At 40.6% G+C, this 19,627-nt stretch overlaps 1 protein-coding gene across 14 annotated transcripts in view; it reads right to left on the reverse strand.

Moving 5' to 3' along the window:
• Positions 1-19,627, reverse strand: part of AKAP13 (A-kinase anchoring protein 13) — a 395,830-nt gene that overhangs the window by 27,070 nt on the left and 349,133 nt on the right. For 9 of the 14 annotated variants that reach the window (XM_030930278.1, XM_030930277.1, XM_030930274.1 and 6 more), the window contains 6 exons: positions 12,111-12,178; positions 9,634-9,700; positions 4,107-4,242; positions 2,652-2,764; positions 1,872-2,024; positions 728-978 (listed from right to left, as the gene is read on the reverse strand). In XM_030930278.1, the coding sequence (XP_030786138.1) occupies positions 728-978; positions 1,872-2,024; positions 2,652-2,764; positions 4,107-4,242; positions 9,634-9,700; positions 12,111-12,178 (788 nt within the window). The remainder of the gene's footprint in view (positions 1-727; positions 979-1,871; positions 2,025-2,651; positions 2,765-4,106; positions 4,243-9,633; positions 9,701-12,110; positions 12,179-19,627) is intronic. The other 5 variants (XM_030930279.1, XM_010372586.2, XM_030930272.1 and 2 more) reach the window with 3 other exon arrangements.

Genomic DNA, 19,627 nt, shown 5'->3' on the forward strand with positions numbered 1-19,627 from the left:
CTGCGTTGCCCAGGCTGGTCTTGAACACCTCGCTTCAAGCAATCCACCTGCCTCAGCCTCCCAAAGTGTTGGGATTACAGGTGTGAGCCACTGTGGCTAGCCCCAAATATTTAAATATTTTTCAATTTTTTTTTTTTTTTGAGACAGAGTCTCACTCTGTCTCCTGGCCTGCAGTGCAGTGGCACGATCTTGGCTCACTGCAACTTCTGCCTCCCAGGTTCAAGTGATTCTTGTGCCTCAGCCTCCTATATGCCACCATGCCTGGCTCATTTTTGTATTTTTAGTAGAGACGGGGTTTCATCATGTTGGCCAGGCTGGTCTTGAACTCCTGACCTCAAATGCTCCGCCCTCCTCGCCTCCCAAAGTGCTGGGATTACAGGCATGAGCCACTGTGCCTGCCCATATTTGCTGATGTCTTAAACTATACTGTTTCTGATGACGGCACAGACTCTTGAGGAAGAAAAACTAAGTTTTACTGCGCATCTATCATATGCATTAGGTAGTTTCTATACACACTCCCTTTAACTTCCAAAATAACATTACTAAAGAAATCCTACATCTGCATTTTACAGAAAAGGAAATCAAGGCTCCAGATAAATTAAATAAGTTCCCTGAGCTTACACAGACAATAAATGGTAGAAACAAGATGTGAATGCATGGCTATGGAACCCCATAACTTCCTCTTTTCCCAATGTATATAAGAATCTGAGATCCTTCCTATTCTCACCTGATTGACAAGCACATCCCCTATCCTCTTGATGAGAAAGTTCTTTTCACTTTTATCCACCAGAGACTCCTCCTTCCGCTCCAGAATCCTCTGAAAGAATTGGCTATGGATACTGATCAGCTCATCCAAACAGGGGAACAGCTTTTCTACCATCTGCTGCTCAAAAAGCAGATCCATCATCATCCCCCGGCTGTACACATCACTCATGATCTTGAGAGTGCGGAGATGATGTAACTCTGTCTGCATCAGCTCTAAAAGGAGGAAAAAGATCAAGGATCAGGAACACTCTTTCATGAGGATTCTCCCTCAAAGATCATCTGCTGCAGTCCCAAAGCTAGTTTAGAGCCCAGTTTGAACCTTAAAATTGGGTCAACAGCTATCTTTCCCCTAAAGTGTTCCCATCTTTTTTTTTTTTTGAGACAGGGTCTGGCTCTGTCACCCAGGCTGAAGTTATGGCTCACTGCAGCCTCAACCTCCTGGGTTCAAGCGATCTTTCTGCTTCAGCCTCCCAAGTAGCTGGGGCTGCAGGTACACACCATCATACCTGGCTGATTTTTGTATTTTTTGTAGAAACGGGGTTTCACTATGTTCCCAGGCTGGTCGTGAACTCTGGGCTTGAGTGATCCACCCGCCTTGGCCTCCCAAAGTGCTGGGATTACAGGTATGAGCCACTGCGCCTGGTCAAGTGTTTTCAACTTATTCCTCCATTTTTTATGAGTCCTATTTTCTGATAATAGGTACACTGAATTCCATCAGTCTTAAATTATTGATTTCCAAAGAGGCCTTCACTGGATTCAGGACCTGTCATAACTGACTGTATACCCAGTTCTAGGAAATGACTTGTGTTTAGTCTAGTTTTTAGCATAGGTAAGGAACAAAACTGAGATATCTCTTTGTAGGACTGCTGTATAAATAAGCATTCATATATAAGTACAATGTTCAGTAGAACTGAAAAAAGAAGAGTGGGACAAAAAGAAGATAGGATACAAACAGGACCATGTCCCTGTACCTTAAAGTTTTTAAAGGGAATCTTTTCAAGAAGTCACATACTAAAAAACTGATTTTCCATAGCACAACAAATTACCGCTTAAAAATGCTGGACAATGCAAATCAAATATAATCAGAGCAAAATGAAGAACCTCACCATATATTACTTCTTGCCGTTTGACCACATCTTTCTTTTGCTGTTTTAGAAACTTGCTGTCTATTATTCGACTCCAAGACTCTGCTTCCAGCTGTTTGGAATCAATCTCAAAGTCTCCCAGTAGCTGTCCTTCATTCATGTCTGTACCTACTCCTCAATATATTAAAAAATCAATATCAGAATCTTGGGTTTGTGACCTGTAGAATAAGCCTATGTTGAACTTTCCTCAAGCTGACAGTTGACTTCATAAGATGCATGAATACAGGGGATATTCACAGAGAATACAGGGGATATTCACAGGAATATTCACATATTCCAGTACCAGAAAAAAATATCCTGTTCAGGAGTGACAGACTCTACATTCGAGATTTTGGTTAAGAGTAATAAACATGACATAAATCCAACATGATTAAGACATGACTTCTATCTACATGAAGTTAATAATTGGAAGGGACCTAGTACCTTTTCATATTTAAGAGAGCAGGATTACAATTGCTCTGTGAGCTAGAACTGTACGTGTACAAAAGTCTAAGGGAAGAAAAAGATTTGTACTAAGGAGTATGCCCACATTGAAATAAATGACATCCTTTACTTGACAGCTGCTGGATGAGTTTGATTACCCAGTCATCACGAAGTACTGGACACTTTACTGACAATTTAGAGAATCTTCACAGGTTACAGAAGAGGCAGGCACTATCACTCCATTAAGACTTATATTCTAGGTAATGGCACACACAGTCCCTACAGAGGCATAAAATATAGGCCATAACTTCCTCTTACCCTCATCAGTAAGTGATTCTGTTGATTCATTGACTTTGCTGATTTTATTTAGTGAGTCTGTTGAATGAGACAGGAATTTCCAGGTGTTTGACATGTTCTCATCATTGCCAACTCTGGGGACAAAAAAAAAAAAAAAAAAAAACATACTGTCAAATACATTCTGATAGCCTATGGCTTGCATTCTTAAATGAGTACCTGAAGACTCCAGAATGACAACTGGCTGGAAGTACTGCAGTGACTGAAGACAAATTGCTTATGTTGCGGCCACAGCAACATGCACACTGCCTGATAACAAAGTCTGGAGCATTTAGTATCATTGTAGACTCAAATTGTGAGGATTTTTGAGCCTTTTTAAAGAAAGTGATAAGAAGCAAGGGGAACTTTCTTCCATCAAACCATGTACACTTTACATAAGAAACTTTCTGTTTAAAACTTATTGCCTAACCAGTACACTTTTTTTTTCTGTTCTCTAAATAACTACCGATCTAGCACTTAGAATCAACTACATTCTCTTTGGACTTTCTCAATCCTAACTCACTAACTAGCACAGCAGGCAACCAATTGATGTGTGAGTAGGCACAAAAGCAAGAACACTTTAAAGACCAACTTTTGAAAGTTACGATGTATACAAACTTCAGTAACATTACAACTTTTGAAAAGTACACTTTTGGAAATAATGAGAACATAAAGACAAAACAAAACAAAAATACCTGAAACTTTTTAAAGGAGGAGAAAACATTAGCCAGCACAGAGGTTAGGAATTACAAACAAAAGGAGACTTTTGCATATTAGGAATTTTGCTCCAAGATAGGTTAAAGAGATACTCTGAGTCCTACATTTGAAATGGCTTATTCACCTGATGGGAAGGCAGGCATCTTACCCAAAATAGTCAGCAACATCATTATCAGCCCCCTGTTAACCACCTGACAGCCCAGGCCTGGCCAGGAGACCAGGAAAGAAACTCAGTGCAAACCAGTGAGTGGGAACCTAATAGTAATAATTGGCTCAGCACTCACCTCCATGAAACTGACTTAAGTGTTAAGAGGCAAAGATGTAAGAAACAAAACAACCAGGTTTATCCGAACAATAGAAAAGCATGACATCTGTAAGTGGTTGCAACCCAAAATTCTGAATTAAATCACCCTTTTTCTTATTCCTACTTATTTTGATCTAAAAAAAATCATCTTTTTAGAACTCAGATTCTTCAAAAGTAGGGCTGATGATATACAAAAGCCTACAGCAACCAGCCTGCTAAGGGTATTTAAAGGAGATCCTTGCCATAGAATGACCATTATGACATGTACCAAAAACATAATCCCCATCATCCTTGTCTGCACCAACCCATGACTTTATAGATTTATTTGTTTAAAAAAAAAGCTCTTTGTCAAATGATGTGATTATTATGCTCTTGTCACCTAGATGCCAACTGTGCTATCTTTAAATATCTCCGCTTACCCAGTAATGTTCTGTATGGAGACACTTTTGGAGAGCAAGACACTCTGCTGGGACCGTCTACTGGCAAATATCGGGGTGGTAGTGGTTTCATCCACCAGGAGGACTGCGGACCGAGGACGCTCCTTGGGCTGTGCGGCTGCAAAAGGAGGACACTAACTGAAGCATCACCCATCCAGTCCCACCTAGTACTGACCCATCTGACAAATAACAAGCAGAAGTAAGGCGCTTTACAGGAGATTTGCCCTGGAACTGTAAGTTGGTATAAAAACTCCATGGAGGATAGTTTGGTGATAACTATGGAAATTGTAAATGCCTATATTCTTCGATCCAGCAATTTCACTTTTAGGCTATGATTATTTTTCAAGATATACCTGCATATTTGTGAAATGATGTTATGTCCAAAGTTATTCAATGCAACACAATAGGTAAAAGCAAAAGACTGGAAAAGACGCGAGTATCACAAGAAGACTGGTGAATAAGCTATGGTACACCACATAGCAGAATACAACGCCACTTACAAAAAATGAGGACTACTTTCTAAGTACTGACACAGATAGATAGATCTATCTCCAAGATCTATTAAGGGGAGGAAAATCAAAGTGCAGAACAAAATATATAACAGGCTATCTTTCATGCTTAAAAGAAAGAAAAATAATCCAAGTTGTATTTACCTTAACAGGCGAACTCCAGGAAAATAGATTTAAAAAAAACTAAGAAGAGTGATACTATAAATAATGCAGTGATTAATATCTTGTTAGCTGGCTCCATGGGAGCCTCTGTGAGACTTTCCCCAGGCAATGTTCTTGAAAATGTAGTTTTTTAGAAGTAGAGATTCTTGGGCCCTACCCTGATCTATGAATCACAAACTGTGGGATGGGGCCAGCATTCTGTGTTTTTTTGTGGTGCGTGGGAGTGTGTTTAATAGAGACAGGGTCTTGCTTTGTCACCCAGGTTGGAGTGCAGTGGTGTCATCATAGCTCACTATAACCTCAAACTCCTGGGCTCAGGAACTCCTCTCGCCTCAGACTCCTGAGTTGCTAGCACTCCAGGTGCCATACCTGATTTTTAAATTTTTTTTTGTAGAGATGGGGTCTCACTATGTTGCCCAGGCTCGTCTCAAACTCCTGGCCTCAAGCAATCTTCATGCCTTGGCCTCCCAAAGTGGGGTGGGATAGGCAATGGGGATAAAGAATCCTGTGGGAGTATTATGTATTTTAACATTTAAACTGCAAATAAAATTGAAATACTTTCTTTTCTTTTGAGATGGAGTCTTGTTCTGTCGCCCAGGCTGGAGTGCAGTGGCGCGGTATTGGCTCACTGAAAGCTCCACCTCCCAGGTTCACGCCACTCTCCTGCTTCAGCCTCCTGAGTAGCTGGGATTACAGGTGCCTGCCACCACACCCAGCTAATTTTTTGTATTTTTAGTAGAGACAGGGTTTCACTATGTTGGCCAGACTGGTCTCAAACTCCTGACCTCGTAATCTGCCTGCCTTGGCCTCCCAAAGTGCTGGGTTTAAGGAACCTTACAGATAACTGGGAGCAGCATTCTTTAGGACCGTTCACCATGAAAACATCTGGAGTGCCGTTAGATATGGAATCTCAGCCCCCCTTGTCTTCTGGGGGTGGAATCCAAGAGTCTACATATCTTACAGGCTCAAGTGATTCTTCTGCTCACTGCTAGAGAGCACAGATTTTGATGATTTTCTTTTATTTACAGATGAGGAAAATTTAACACTTGTTTAACATCTGTAACTACAGATGACCCTTGAACAACATGGGTTTGAACTACATAGATCCCCTTATATGTGGAATTTCTTCTGCCTCTACCACCCCTGAGACAGCAAGACCAACCCCTCTTTTTCTCCTCTTCCTCCTTCTTGGTCTACTCAATGTGAAAACGACAAGGATGAAGACCTTTATGATGATCTACTTCCACTTAACAAATAGTAAATATATTTTCTCTTGTGTATGATTTTTAAAATAACATTTTTTCCTTTGGCTAAATTTATTGTAAAAATATAGTATATAAGACATATAACAAACAAAATGCATCAACTGGCTGTTTACGTTATTGGTAAGGCTTCTGGTCAACAGTAGGCTATTAGCAGGTAAGCTCTGGGGGAGTCAAAAGTTTTATGTGGATTTTTGATTGCATGGGGGCGGGGCTGGCACACCCATCGTCTGAGTTATTCAAGGGTCAATTCTAATTTGTTCTCACAGTGCATATTTCTCATTAACATGACTAAAGAGGAAACTAGAGATCTAATTTGCTAAAGTGGTCACACTGGCACTTGGGAACATTTTTTCTTGGTAACTGACTTGCTGTCCCATTCACAGGCTGCATTATCTGTCCACCCCTAGGAGTGTCAAGAGGTGAAGGAAATAAGATTGGGGTGGTAGTTATGACTTCACAGTATTTCAGGATGTCTTTGACTCAATAAGCATTAATATAATCATTAATTTCCAATTCAAATTCTATTTACAAGATGATGACACAATAAAACAGCAGAAACCCAACATACTACAACCCGACCAGATTCTAACTGCAGGAAGTACACAAGGGGTATGGGATGTGGATCTACCCCTCTTCCCCCACCCCCATCCCCACCTAAGAGGAAAAAAGCAAGTGGGTAGAAAAGAGAATGAGCTTAAGAGTTAAAGGGCCTGGGGCATAGCCTGAAGGTTTCTGAAGACAGGTCAGTGAGCAGATAAAATCGGATGGAGGAAGAAAACACTAGTTCTTGAAGAATGGCAAGGATGTAGATGGGTCAGAAGAAAAATAGAGGACAATTCTGATGAGAAGAACCGTGGGAATGAAGACAGAAGTAATTATGTAGTATTAATGTAGAAGGGAGACACAGAATAGAAAAGGAAGCAGGTAGAAGGAATCAATGAAAAGGCTGGAAAAGCAGAATGATGTTAGGCAGAGCTCATAATAACTTGTATCTAAAAGCCAGCATGGGGGAAGAAAATAACCGCTCTCCTTATTTGTAACCAATCCGTATTCTACCCAAGTAAGTGACTCAATATTGCTGCTTCCTTATTTGTGATGATTATAGCAGTGAAAACTAACACTTAAGGAGTGTTTACTACTAAGTACTTTACAGGTATGATCTGATTTAAACCTGACTACCACACTATGATACTATTATCATCCCCTTTTACAGAGGAAGAAAACGAGGCACAGAGAGGTTTGGTAACATCCACAGTTACACCAGTTACACAGCTATTAAGCAGTGGTGTCAGACTTGAATCTATACAATTAGAATTCACAATCTGTACTCTAGACCACTATGTTGCCTCAGTGGAGTATAATAGGAGTAAAAATATTTGTGGCAGGGCCAGGTACGGTGGCTCACGCCTATAATCCCAGCACTCTGGGAGGCCAAGGCAGACGGATCCCTTGAGGTCGAAAATTCGAGACCAGCCTAGTCAACATGGTAAAACCCCATCTCTATCAAAAATACAAAAATTAGCCAGGTGAGGGGGCTTGCACCTATAATCCCAGCTACTTGGGAGGCTGAGGCAGGAGCACTGCTTGAACCTAGAAGGTGGATGTTGCAGTGAGCAGAGATCACGACGCTGCACTCCAGCCTGGGCGACAGAGCAAGGCTCTGTCTCAAGGAAAAAAAAAAAAAACACTTGTGGGGGTCAAAGGTAATAGTCATGAACCTTGCACATAATACGCATTTGTTTTTAAGACACGAAAATAAGAAAGAAAACAGACTTATGAAACAACAGATAATGTCACACAAAAAAAGCATTTAATGAAGCTAGACATAAAAAGTATGTTGAATGGGTGAGATCACAGACTGAAGTGAGTGTCAACCTGGAGAAGCTCCTCTTCTAGTCATCTCCATGTAAAGACGGATAATAAGCAGATTAAACATGTCTAAAGGGAATCACACTCTTGTGGGAGTGAAGACTAGTACAGCCATTCAGGAGCTATCTGGAGGTACTCAGAGAAACTAGGTATAAAGCAGTGGTTTTCAAGCTTGAGTGGGCATCAGAATCACCTGGAAGATCTATTAAGACAGAGACCAGGCTGGGTGCGGTGGCTCATGTCTATCATCTCAGCACTTTGGGAGGCCAAGGCATGAGGATTGCTTGAGGCCAGGAGTTTGAGATGAGCCTGGGCAACATAGTGAGACCCCATCTCTACAAAAAAAATTTAAAAATCAGGTATGGCACCTGGAGTGCTAGCAACTCAGGAGTCTGAGGCGAGAGGAGTTCCTGAGCCCAGGAGTTTGAGGTTATAGTGAGCTATGATGACACCACTGCACTCCAACCTGGGTGACAAAGCAAGACCCTGTCTCTATTAAACACACTCCCACGCACCACAAAAAAACACAGAATGCTGGCCCCATCCCACAGTTTGTGATTCATAGATCAGGGTAGGGCCCAAGAATCTCTACTTCTAAAAAACTACATTTTCAAGAACATTGCCTGGGGAAAGTCTCACAGAGGCTCCCATGGAGCCAGCTAACAAGATATTAATCACTGCATTATTTATAGTAGTAGCTGGAAACAATGTAAATATTCTGTTTCCAGGGGAACTTAAAATGTGAAATATGCTTATGAAAGAATAACCTGCCATAGTCTGAAACAATAGCATACAATAATAACATGCACATCTCAAAACGGTATTGAATGAAAAAAATAAGCAGAATATATAAGTCATATTATCTAATTTAAATTCACATAAAATAATACTTTTTTTCAAAGTATACATATGTCTAAAAATATGGCAGATTAGAAGGACATACATTAAATATACTACAGTGGGAATGAGACAGGGAATGGGGAGTGAAAAGGGAAAAGTATGAGTAAAACCAAAGTGGAGTCTTGTATGCACTGTTGAAAATAGTTTGATGTGAACGGAAGGGTGTGATTTACCCAATTCTGAGTAACACTTGAGGTCCTTAGAAATAATAAAAAAAAGAACCATTTTCTATAACTTCTCAGTTTATAAAGAAGTTTAGGCTGGGCGTGGTGGCACGTGCCTGTAATCCCAGCTACCAGGGAGGTTGAGGCAGGAGAATCGCTTGAACCCAGGAGGCGGAGGTTGCAGTGAGCCAAGATTGTGCCAACGCACTCCAGCCTGAATGACAGAGCAAGATTCCGCCTCAAAAAAAAAAAAAAAAAAAAAAAAAAAAAAAAAAAAAAAAAAAAAAAAGATCTCATTTGTTTCGTATGATTGTAAGGCACTGCAAACAAGTCTTTTAATTCCCAACTATTATTAAAGAGGAAATTGAGATGCACAGGGGTCACTTGCTTAAACACACAGGGCAAAGGTGCTGCCTTTAAGCTAATACACAGACTGTTTTAGAAACCTTCCAAGAGGGTTTGATGGTATAATGTTAAGGTATGGGTCAAGGAATCTGCAGGATAAAACAGCAGCCTTCTCTCACCACAAAATAGGTATTCATATCTTGACTATGAATAATAATTGAATATTACAACAGCATTTTCACATTCAGAACCAGAAAGTCAGAAAGGGAATTGAGAGGTGGGCTGAGCTACTTACGCTTGTTTCTCATAATGACCGTGGGTAGTGATGATGTGTCATGTGCCTGAAGGCTCCCTTTGGGCTGCTAAAGAGAAAGAAAGTAAGTCCATTGACAATTCGCCTCTGTCAAGCCCTGAGAAGCTGAGTAGGAAGGGAGCAAGCAGTTCAGCTTCCTTTCCCATTCCGCTTTCCGCACTGCCCTAAGCACCCTGTGTCCCAGCCACAGTCGCCCTCAATTGCCATCCTCTAAACCTGCCACGTACTCTGATGCTGTCTATCCTGCCTGGAATGCTTTTCTCACCTTCAGAGGCTTGGCATTCTTCCCCTTCAAGACTATTTAAGTGTTGCCTCCTTGGTAAAGCCGTCTACAGCTTCTCTCCTCTCCTCACCCAAGGCAGTGACTGGCACCCCTTTCTCATTTATAGTAACTGTCTGCCTATCTTCCCCAGTAGATTGCTGGTGCCTTAAGGGCAGGATCTTTTGACTTTTGCATTTTATTTTCAGTGACTAGCATTTATAAGGTGCTGAATTATTGGGTAAAATACTAATTTTAGTTAAGACTTTTGCTGTAGCCATGTGACAAAAATACCTCGAGAAATTATAGATTGAAGCAATTAATCTGATAGGTTATTTCCCATTTAAAATGAAATTCCAGGCAGGGTGCGGTGACTCATGCCTGTAATCCCAGCACTTTGGGAGGCCAAAGCGGGTGGATCACCTGAGGTCAGGAGTTCGAGACCAGCCCAGCCAACATGGTGGAACTCTGTCTCAACTAAAAATATAAAAATTAGCTGGGCATGGTGGCAGGCGCCTGTAATCTCAGCTACTTGGGAGGCTGAGGCAGGAGAATTGCTTGAACCTGGGAGGCAGAGGTTGCAGTGAGCCAAGACTGCACCATTGCACTCCAGTCTGGGTGAAAGAGCGAGACTCTGTCTCTAAAATAAAATAAAATAAAATAAAATAAAATTCCCCCTTTTAGGTTATATTCTCTCACATGGGAGATGCTATATCTCTATTATGATCATTCTGTATAAACTAGTACATTCACAACAATTGAGTCTTACCAGAGATCACAAACTCAAATGACTATGGTGCCGGCAGGTAACAAATGACAGAAGCAAGCTGGGGTGGGGTGGGGTGTGGGGAGGCAGTGGCGGCCTGGAACTGGCATATCCTGTCTAAAAGAGGCAGTACCACTCAGCTCCAGCTATCCCTCCCTCCCTGCAGGCTCCACGGATGGAGCAGACTCCTGCCTTCAGCCTGCTTAATGAATTTGGAGCTTATATTCTAGTGGGGGGAAGATACAGACCATAAGAAATCTATGTAATAATAAATAAAGATGGGTAAATACAGACTCTAAGAAGGTGGTAACTACTATGGAAAAAAGGAAAACCTGGGGAGTGCTGGGTACCGGGAAATATCAGGGGGCTGAGGGTTATAAATCTTCCAATTTTTTCAGGAGATCTTAAGAATCCAAACTGATACAAAACATGATTTTGAAAGAGCTGCACTAACTCACATTTTAAAAGTACTACACGAGCCAAACAAAATATATGTCCGCGGGCTGAAGAAGATCTGGGCTGTCCTATTTTTTGCCATTTTGATGCTAGTTTTAGTGCTTCTCAAAGTGAGGTCCTTGGACTATCAGCATCATCTGGGAACTTCCTAGAAATGCAAATTCCTGGACTCTCCTCCAGAATCTGAAACTCTGGGAGTGGGGCTCAGTAAGCTGTCTTTCAATAAGCCCTCGAGTTGATTCTGATGCACATTCCAGATTGAGGTCATAGCAGTAGATAACTGTTTGGTGACTGACGAAGCACACAGCTCATTAATCATCTGTGTCGACATAGTTGGAAAGCATTCCTTTGACGAGGAATGAAGAGACACAGGTGACTAGAACACTGAAAGCCTCACAGGCTGCCTAAAAGGTATGGCCCCCAACCCACACTTTTTTTTTTAAAGGCCACTGGAAAAGCATGACTACATAGCATACATGTTCAGGGCAGATACCACCATAAAACAGGCACTTTCTATTCTTACATCATGTGATCAGAGCCACCTGTATTATGTACCTGAGGAGAAAAGTGCTACCAGACAGGCTGGGGCTAACCGTAACACCCTCCCCGCCCCCACCAGCAGATCAATGCCCCTGACCTCCACCTGCTGCCCTGATGGTCCTGAAGGAAGAAGACAAGTGTATGAGAAAACCACTTTAATAGCAACATGGAAATATTAAAATCACGAAGAAATGTATATTTAACATGAAGAAGTTCTGAAAGCATTTTCTTTCCTCAAAGTCTAATTCCCCAGTGTTACTCAAGAAGAGGATTGATCGCTTAAGAGAAAAAATATTTTTTAGTTATAATTCGTTCTCAAAGTTGGTACCGAATGATTAAAACAAACAAAATCCACCACAACCTCAACTCTCCCAACTCCTGAGGATCTTGCTGGTTTAAACTCTTATTTTAAGCCTTCTTTTAGCCAGAAAGTCTTACCTTCATTTTGACCTTTGCACAGGAGGCTAGACTTTCTCGGCAGCCTTTGTGGACAAAAGCACTGCAATCTGAAAAGAAAGCAAACCCAAGGTCACATGGACAGAGCAAACAGATTCCAGAATCTGAGTTTCCACTGCTGCCACAAGTGGCCTCTGAATTTCAAAGTGAAGTCACTCACATGTGAGAATGTGACTAACTGAAATTACAGATTGCAGTCCTCTTCTAGGAAGCAGGTCTGTGATGTTATTTGGAGGAGGAAAAATATAAGCAGATGTGATTTCTTTTTTTTTTTCCCCCAGTGTTCGTGTCTTTATTTGGAGACTGGGAGACAGATTACAGTTTAATGAGAGGAACGACGACTCAAGTGACCTCATGGGAAGGGTGAGTTTCCTGGCCCTCAGGGAGTGACAGATGTGATTTCTAATTAACAAAAACTAGTAAGTCTGGAACTTTTCAGACAGGAAGCTGAGAGGCTACCAAAACTAAAAGTGAAAGTGTCTGCCATCAATGTGTAAGTCTAAATTACAAATAAATACATAAATAAAGCCCCTAACAGGGGTTACAAAATTTGTATGACTGTAATAAAGCACAGAATATAAAATCTGAAAAATTTAACTACGCTGGGCTTTTTGCAACCCATTCTCTGAGACAGGAACCACACACGAAAGGTCATCAGAACCCTACATACACCTCTGGGAACTGTGACTTAAGAGAAAATGGAGACTTCTTGAAAGATAAAGCAGAGACCACAATTTGGCAAGGACAACACTGTATCTTAATTCCTTTACTTTTCACTCCCTTGGCCTACAAGGGCCACTGACGTAAAAACCCAGGCCTCTGTGTCTCAGAAGGCTTACCATCAGCTCTCAGCGCTGCTATAAAATCACATAACAGAACCATTCCAGGAAGCCAGAGGTAAAGCAGAAACAAACGAAAAGATCTGTCTGTGGTGACACTCGAAGAGGAGACACTCTCATGGGAAGGGCTCACTCAGGAAATCAACCACAGATACCCTTCACTAGGCAATGCCTCGCAGACTGATTCAGGAAGCGTCACAGGTCCTGTCTACACCAACTTATCAGTTAAGGGCCAACATCTCTTTAGCCCAGACGTATGGATCTGGGGGTGACTGGAGTGGTGATGGGGAGGGGAGGTAACCAGAAAGGAGACTGCTATAATCCCAGACCTCAAAGGCCTTTTCCATTCCTTTTGTAACACTTCCTTTAACAAACACTTGGTTCACAGGTCTCCTCCTTAATACCACCGGCACAGTGTACTGAGATTCTCTTGGGTTTTTCTCTATACCCTTTCTGGGGCAGGGACCATTCACCCACTGCTGAATCTTCAATTAAGCCTCTCTAGCATAGTGCCTGGCTCATGCATCCTATTCAAATGCCCCTCTGTAGGCTCTACTATGCCTATTTAAACTAAAATTAGATGAATGCCCTATTACAGCCTTGATTACAGTATGTCAAATATCAATTTAGTAACACAAAAGGACAAACAACCGTCAAACTAAATTTGACGTAGGTCCTGGCTTTGCTTATTAGTTAGTATGATCCTAGCACAAGTCCCTTCTGGACAGGCCCCCGTTTCCTCCCAGGTTCCCTCTCATTTTCTCCCAGGTTCCCTCTGCTGTGATTCTATTAGATGGGTAAGTGAGTTTCAGGCTGCTGGACCCACAGCAAGAAGCATAACAAAGTGGCCGAGGCAAACGACTTTATTTATTTTCTAGTAAGCCAAAATGTGTTTCTGCCCATCCTCACAAGCACTATTCTTACTCAGGGTGTATGGTGCACCTCCCCTCCTCTGCCACAGAGATGCCTGGGACTTGCAGCTGGCATGCTCCTTTCTGGTTTCTTCCCCTCCCATTAGTTGATCCATCATCTCCTTCTCATGCACAGACTTGAAAGCCCACCCCACCCAAACCCTTTCTCTTCACAAATCCCAGCTCAGCTAAAGTCTTTCAAATACATCATCTTTAAGTCCATTTCTCTTTCCCTTCTACACAAAAAGTATGCAAAGACTATAAGCAGGCAAAGTCAATGATCAGTAGATCTATGTCTTTCAGCATGCTGAATCCTCAATATATAATACTGAAGAGAATAAAGCAAATCGCAAAATGATAGGTATTGTATGGTAGCATTTATGTAAGCTAAAAACAAAAACAAATTATATGTTGTTTATGTATGAGAATAAATTATAAAACACAGACTACAAATGCACTGAATTCATGACAGTGATTGTCCTTGGGGAGGAAGGAAGATGCATGGGGCAGGGAAACAAAGGGGAATCCGAACTTAATCATAATGGTTTCTTAAAAAGTGAAACAATCTGAAGCAGTATGACAGAATATTACTATGTGTTCATTTTGAATCATGGACACATATGTGTTAAATTACCTATGTATAATACTTTGTATTAACATTTTTCAAAATTAAAAAAATTTTTAATTTTAAAAAAATCATCACACTCTGTCTTTCAAAGTTCCTTGGATTTGCTTATAAGCATTTCCATATTCTTTTGAATAATCCATTTATCACATCTTGTGATAACTTAAAAATAAGATTTTATTGTCTTATAATCCAGTTATAAAAGCACATTTTTTTCTTTTGTTTTAATGAACATCTAGAATATTTTAGGCACCTAAAGGCAACACAGGAGGTGGCAGATTTGCTAGAGAACCAGCTACTAACTCTGATCTGCAAAAGTGACCAAGAACACTATGGGCAAAATTTGTTTCCAAGTTCCGTTCTTTCTGTTCCTTTCTTCCCAACCAGTTCCAACACCCTACAGAGATTTAAACAATGATGATTTTTAAGGGAGTGGCACTATCACTTTTAAAAAGGCTTCAGCAATATTCGAACTCTCAGGCTAGTGTCTGAGTGTCTGAGATGAATCATAAAAGCAGAAAAAAAAATCATTTAAAATGTACTTCCAGTAAAGAACTTTTCATATAAATTCACTTTTAATTAATTGAAACATGTCCCCAAACCCGCAACCCAGTTGGAAGTTTAACAGGCTCTATATTATGGTCATGAGTCTTGTCTTAGTGATAGTTTGCATGGACATCTCCTTAAGATGCTGAAGTACCTACTTGAAAAACACTCAACTTGTTTCCAAGTTGTCCTGGACTCAATTAACAGTGACAGTTTTAGTGCTGTGCGTGGGTGATTTAGAAACTTCACCCCACTGACATCAGCCAAAGTCATGAGATTAAAATCTTACTCTCTGTTTGGGAAAACAGAAAATTACCAAGAACACAAGAATTGAAGGCAAATCTAATACATTTTTAAGCTCTCTGCCACAAACCATACCATGCTGTTATGAAGATCAGAGAAGAATTATCTGGCCTTTTATTTATTTATTTGATAGATTTCCTAATAGCAGCAGGCAATATGCTTTTATATTTTAAAATTCTTCAAAAAGGTCTCGGCACAGTGGTTTATGGGAACAGAGCTAACCCCTAATTGGATTCCTCTGAACTTAAAACAAACAGCCCAGCTTTCAACTTCTTTCTTTGCTACAAGGAGGCATCAAACCAAAGAAAATGAAGTTAAATCCACATGACTAGAAACTATCATCTATCTATTGCTGTATCTTTTTTTTAGCCCATGCCACCAACCACCAAAGATCTTTGGAGAATGGTTATATACTATGTGTTTTTTATCTTTGGGAAGAAAAATAAAACAAATCATTAGCGAGGCTAACTTAAGAAAATCAACTTTATACAATGATAAGAGGAGTGGCTATGCAAACTGAAATGAAATGACAGAATATCAAAGGACTGCCTACATAGAAATGAGTCACCTTTGTGAGCTAAGTCATATGTAGCCAGGGCTCTGACAAAAGAGGTCTTCTAGTACTTTAGTCCACTGACCATCATTTGGGAATAGGCTGAAGACTTCTGACTGTTCTGCCTACAGATGTGAGCAGCAAAATCTAACTGGGAAAAATGACCTGATCCTTCTCCAAGACACGAGTTGAAGACTTACCTTTAAGGACAGAAATGTACAACTTTCTCCTATCATTTCAACTCTAATCAAGAAAATGAAAATAAAACAAAAAAGTTATATATGAGCAAATTTAGAAATGCATTCTACAAAATTCTTTCTGCAACTTCTTGTTTAAAATCTTTAACAAGGGCAACACGCCAAAACCCCACCTCTACAAAAAACACAAAAATTAACCAGGTATGGTGATGCATGCCTACAGCACCAGCTACTTATGAGGCTGAGGCAGGAGGATCACTAGAGCCTGGGACGTCAAGGCTGCAGTGAGCCATGATCACTCTGCTCCACTCCAGCCTGGGCAACAGAGTGAGACCGTGTCTCTCAAAAAAAAAATTATTAAATATATATATATTTTATTTTTTTGGGATGGAGTCTTGCTTTGTCACCCAAGCTGGAGTGCAGTGGTATGATCTGGCTCACTGCAACCTCCGTCTCCTGGGTTCAAGCGATTCTGCTGTCTCAGCCTCTTGAGTAGCTGGGATTACGGGTCCATGCCACTACGCCTGACTAATTTTTTGTATTTTTAGTAGAGATGGTATTTCGCCATGTTGGCCAGGTTGGTCTCAAACTCCTAACCTCAGGTGATTCACTCAGCCTTCCAAAGTGCTGGGATGACAGGTGTGAGCCACCGCACCTGGCCAATAAATAAAATCTTTGGGGGATTTGAGACATCGCCCTATCTGGACTAAGAGTGCTTATATGCCAAAGGCATGTGAGATGTTCTTGTAGCTGGTGTAATAACCACAGTGCTGATGTACAGAACAAGAGGAAAGCCACAAAAAAGAGCCAAATCATCTCAGCTGAAGTAGCCCCAACAGCAGTTTTCGTAAGAACACTGGTAAACAAAAATGAAACAAAATGAAAGTGTTCTGCTTAAAAAAGAATTGCCTTTATTGCTTAGGGTCTTTTTTTTTTTTTACCATCCTTTTCCCTAAGTAATAAATTTCCTTCCTTTAATCAATATGTATTTTACTCTCTCACATAAGCAATGAACTATATAAATGCCAGAAAACTGTCTGTCCAGAGAGCAACTTTTCCTGACGAAATCAGAAGCAAAATCTAACCATCACACACATTCTAAATTCTTGTGTTTCCTACTTAGATTGCAGCTGGTTTACTTGTTTATTTTTATGTAAAAGAAACAACCTACCACAAAAGTACTGAAATGCTGCTAGCACAATAGAAAATAAATCAGCAATAATCTCAGTATCATTTTACATCTGTTTAAAGCAAGCAAAACAGAACCACTGGCAAGACCCCAAAACCCGAACATAACAAATTCCTTATTCTGAAGGACTCCACTAAGTCACTAAGATTTTCAAAGAACAAATTATTTGTGGCAGCTGGAAAGAACAGCTGATTACTCAAGGACAGCTTTACGTAACAAAGAAATAAGAGTTGAAAAGACATTCCTCTATTAACTCTGTGAAAGTCACCTAATCCTAAAACAAGAGTAGTTTTGGCTGAGATAAAAAAAAGTCCCAGTTTCTTGTATAAATCATCATAATATATCATCATGACGGATTATATGGCTGATCTTTCTAATCACAAGTTAAAGGTGACTAGGCAGTGCTGAGGGTATGAAGCTCTATCCAGGCATCAGCCAAACATGGTTACGCTTAACCACAATGGGAAGCCACTGTCTCCCAAGAGCACAAAGGTTTCCTAGGAGGTAAATGACTAACTGCATGGACGCTACATTTCCTACAACTCCTGGGAAGATCTTGGATATGAGAGGCAATGGAGGGAAGTGACAAAAGATTCTGGGGCCCCAAATTACTCATATTTTCTACTTCCTGCCAAGACAACACATGGGACTTCATACATACAAATATTCAGGTTCTTCAGGAAGCTGAAGATAATCAGCCCATTACTTCGGTTCATTTGAGAAGATGATTATATACTATTTTGGTGCTTTCAATCCTTTTTGCTCCTTTTTTTTTTTGAGTCAGAGTCTCACTCTGCTGCCCAGGCTGACGTGAAGTGCAATGGCGCAATCTTTCGCTCACTGTAACCTCTGCCTCCTGGGTTCGAGCACTTCTCCTGCCTCAACCTCCTGAGTAGCTGGGATTACAAGCGCCCACTACCACACCCAGCTAATTTTTTGTATTTTCAGTAGAGACAGGGTTTTACCATGTTTGCCAGGCTGGTCTCGAATGCCTGATCTCATGCTCTGCCCACCTTGGCCTCTCAAAGTGCTGGGATTACAGGCGTGAGCCATCGCGCCCGGCCTACCCCCTTCTTTTTATAAGACGCAGGCTGCAGACTGTCTTACACAAACCTTAATGCTATCACTAGATGTTGAGACTATTTCAGCAGTACTTCTGGAGTAAGGTGGTATGCAAATTAAAGAATGTATTTTTGAAACTTAGGGGTATATTATTAGAGTAACAATCAAGCCCAACTTTAACTATTCCTTTTTGCTGTCTGATTATTTTCAGTTTAAACCTCAAATATAGCCAGGCGCAGTGGCTCACACCTCACCAAACTTTGACAGTTTGAGGAGGGTGGATCACCTGAGGTCAGGAGTGCAAGACCAGTCTGGCCAATATGGTGAAACCCCATCTCTAATAAAAATACAAAAAAAATAGCCATGAGTGGTGGCATGTTCCTGTGGTCCCAGCTACTCGGGAGACCGAGGCAGAAGAATGGCTTGAACCTGGGAGGAGGAGGTTGCAGTGAGCTGAGACTGCGCCACTGCACTCCAGCCTAGGTGACAGAGATGCGCCACTGCACTCCAGCCTAGGTGACAGAGACAGACTCCATCTCAAACAAACAAAAAACAAAAAACATCCCTCAAATATGTTACATCTTTTTCCTGGTTTTTGCTGAGCAGGCAGAACTAAGATAATCTCTGATGTTCGATTAGATCAAGCTATTACCAAAAATCAAAGAACTAGCAAAGGTTATTATGACCCCTATCCCCACTGACAGACTTCCCAAACAGACAAGACTTTAGTGATAACACACTGGACTTCATGAAATAATGTGCTTCCAGAAAAAGCAAATTCCTTGGGTGACTTCATACTAAAATTTATAGGTTCAACCAAAAAAGTCCCATTCCACTTATAAGTGTTTATCAGCACAGAACCGGTAGCCAATCCACTATTTCACTGGTTTTCCAAAACACTAGAAAAACTCTTTAAAAAGTCTTATATGAAATAAAATATTAATATACTGTGTTCAAATGTGTAAAAGAGTACAGATTTATTTTCTGAGTTGCAATTTTAATATTTACTTTGCAAGTTAATGAGAACAATGAAGTTGCTGTGATGAACTAAAAAATGTGAAATCAGAGGTACATGACATTTGCAATTCACTTATCTACCATAACCTCTAATTTATTTCTATATTTAATTTCGAGTACATGATACAGAGAACATCTTAATGTTCTTCATGTAGATAAATAACCAAAATTAGCAGCTTTTTTTTAATGGCTTGCCTTGCAATCACAGTATAATCTTCAATTAATTAGAGATGGAAGGAAAAATACAAATGAGTAGG

The sequence above is a fragment of the Rhinopithecus roxellana genome, chromosome 5, assembly GCF_007565055.1.
Source record: "Rhinopithecus roxellana isolate Shanxi Qingling chromosome 5, ASM756505v1, whole genome shotgun sequence".
In the NCBI taxonomy this organism is placed as follows: Eukaryota; Metazoa; Chordata; class Mammalia; order Primates; family Cercopithecidae; genus Rhinopithecus; species Rhinopithecus roxellana.